The sequence below is a fragment of the Apaloderma vittatum genome, unplaced genomic scaffold (assembly GCF_000703405.1).
Source record: "Apaloderma vittatum isolate BGI_N311 unplaced genomic scaffold, ASM70340v1 scaffold36271, whole genome shotgun sequence".
In the NCBI taxonomy this organism is placed as follows: domain Eukaryota; kingdom Metazoa; phylum Chordata; class Aves; order Trogoniformes; family Trogonidae; genus Apaloderma; species Apaloderma vittatum.
In genome coordinates this window covers 4,235-5,691 of record NW_009697994.1, presented here as the reverse complement: position 1 = coordinate 5,691, position 1,457 = coordinate 4,235, and the positions used below count along the sequence as shown (strand labels likewise).

At 51.5% G+C, this 1,457-nt stretch overlaps 1 protein-coding gene across 1 annotated transcript in view; it reads left to right on the top strand.

Moving 5' to 3' along the window:
- Positions 1–411: 411 nt before the first annotated feature.
- Positions 412–1,457, top strand: part of LOC104280259 (glutamate-rich protein 6-like) — a gene marked incomplete at its 5' end in the record, with an annotated part of 4,825 nt that continues 3,779 nt past the window's right edge. Inside the window, 3 exon segments of the mRNA XM_009877843.1 lie at positions 412–474; positions 477–547; positions 549–677. Coding sequence (XP_009876145.1) covers positions 412–474; positions 477–547; positions 549–677 — 263 coding nt within the window.

The following is a 1,457-nucleotide window of genomic DNA, read 5'->3' as shown; positions in this document are numbered from 1 at the left end:
CACAGCCACATTATGCAGCCTCTAAAAGTGTAAGCGACTGCCACTGCGTTGCTTTCTGCCGGGGCTTCCTAGAAGGGCAAGACAAGTTGGATGGCAACAAGGGGAACCGAAATTTAAGACTACAAGAACTAGGAGTGGGTTTAAGGGGAAGCTGTGGCAGCTGCCCGGGTCAGTGTTCCAACAGAAGGCTGCCCAGTCCCTCAGTGCTGCGGAAGGGTTACACGCAGGTCCCGAGCCCCCTTTCCAAGAGGGTAGGACCAAGCCTGGCAAGAAGGTCTCCGGCAGCCAATGTGGCTGGTGAGGAAGGGCTGGCGTGCTGAAAAACGAACAAAACAAACGTGTCTGGAAGCTAAGCTTTCCTGTTACGCAGCGCTGCTGTTCAGTAATTCTCATTATTGCCACTATTTGCAGCCTTGTCAGAAGAGTTCGGCAGTTTAGATGTTCTGTGTGAGATGGAGGTAAGAACTCACCCAGTTCATGTAGATACATTTTATGCTTAACGTTTTTACCCCTGAACAAAGATATGACTCCATGCTGCTTTTGATATTTTCCACTTTGAGTTCAAAGAGGATTTTGTGAAGCTGTTCAAGGAATCGCTGCTCACGCTCCCCTCCGTTGGCCTGCCCACCCTTCTGGCCTACAGACCCGAGTCGTTACGAGAAAACACACGGATTGAGGTGAGTTGGGGCAGGTGGCCCCTGCTGTGTGGCTTTTTTTTTTTTTTTTTTGTCTATTTTAGTCCCTACGATGCCCATGCAGGAAAAATAAGGTGCCCTGCCCTTGGGAGCAGAGGCCTTGGGCACGGAACTCGGCAGCTGGCTCTTGGCAGCTGCATCGTCTGTAACTCAGTTTCAAAACGTGCTCTCAAAAATAGATATTACTTTCAGAACATCTAGTACTCATCCTGCAAATATACCCTGCAGCAGCCCTGGCTCGCATTTGGTCAAATACACTCAGCTCTTTTGTCAACACATCCGCTGGTGGTCCCTCATGAACTTCCCCACAGGTTTTCCTATAATCAGCAGCACAACCTGGGAGATTTTTCTCTCCGAAGCCACCAGCAATGTATTTGAAGGGGTTAAGGCATCAGAGCACGCAGCCGTAGTGTCCTGTGAGCTCTGAGGCTTTCCCCTGGACGGAACAGATCTCAGAAATGCTACTCATTCCACTTCTCCGAGGGATTTTATTTATTTATCTACTACGGAGCAGCTTTTTTGGGGTGGTTTCCTGACCCGAATGCTTTGGCTTAGATGGTTCCAAGACGCCACCGACACAGATCTGCTTTAACTGCTCTTAACTGCGTGTCGAGCAGAGCCCTCTTTCCCCAAGACAAAACGAGGGTTTGGTGCCGACACCGTCCTCTCCTCCCACCTCCACTCCAGGCAGAGGAGGACCCGGCCCCGAGGTGCGAGCACTGCGGCAGCCCGCTGCAGCCGCTCCCTCCCTTCGCGGCCGTC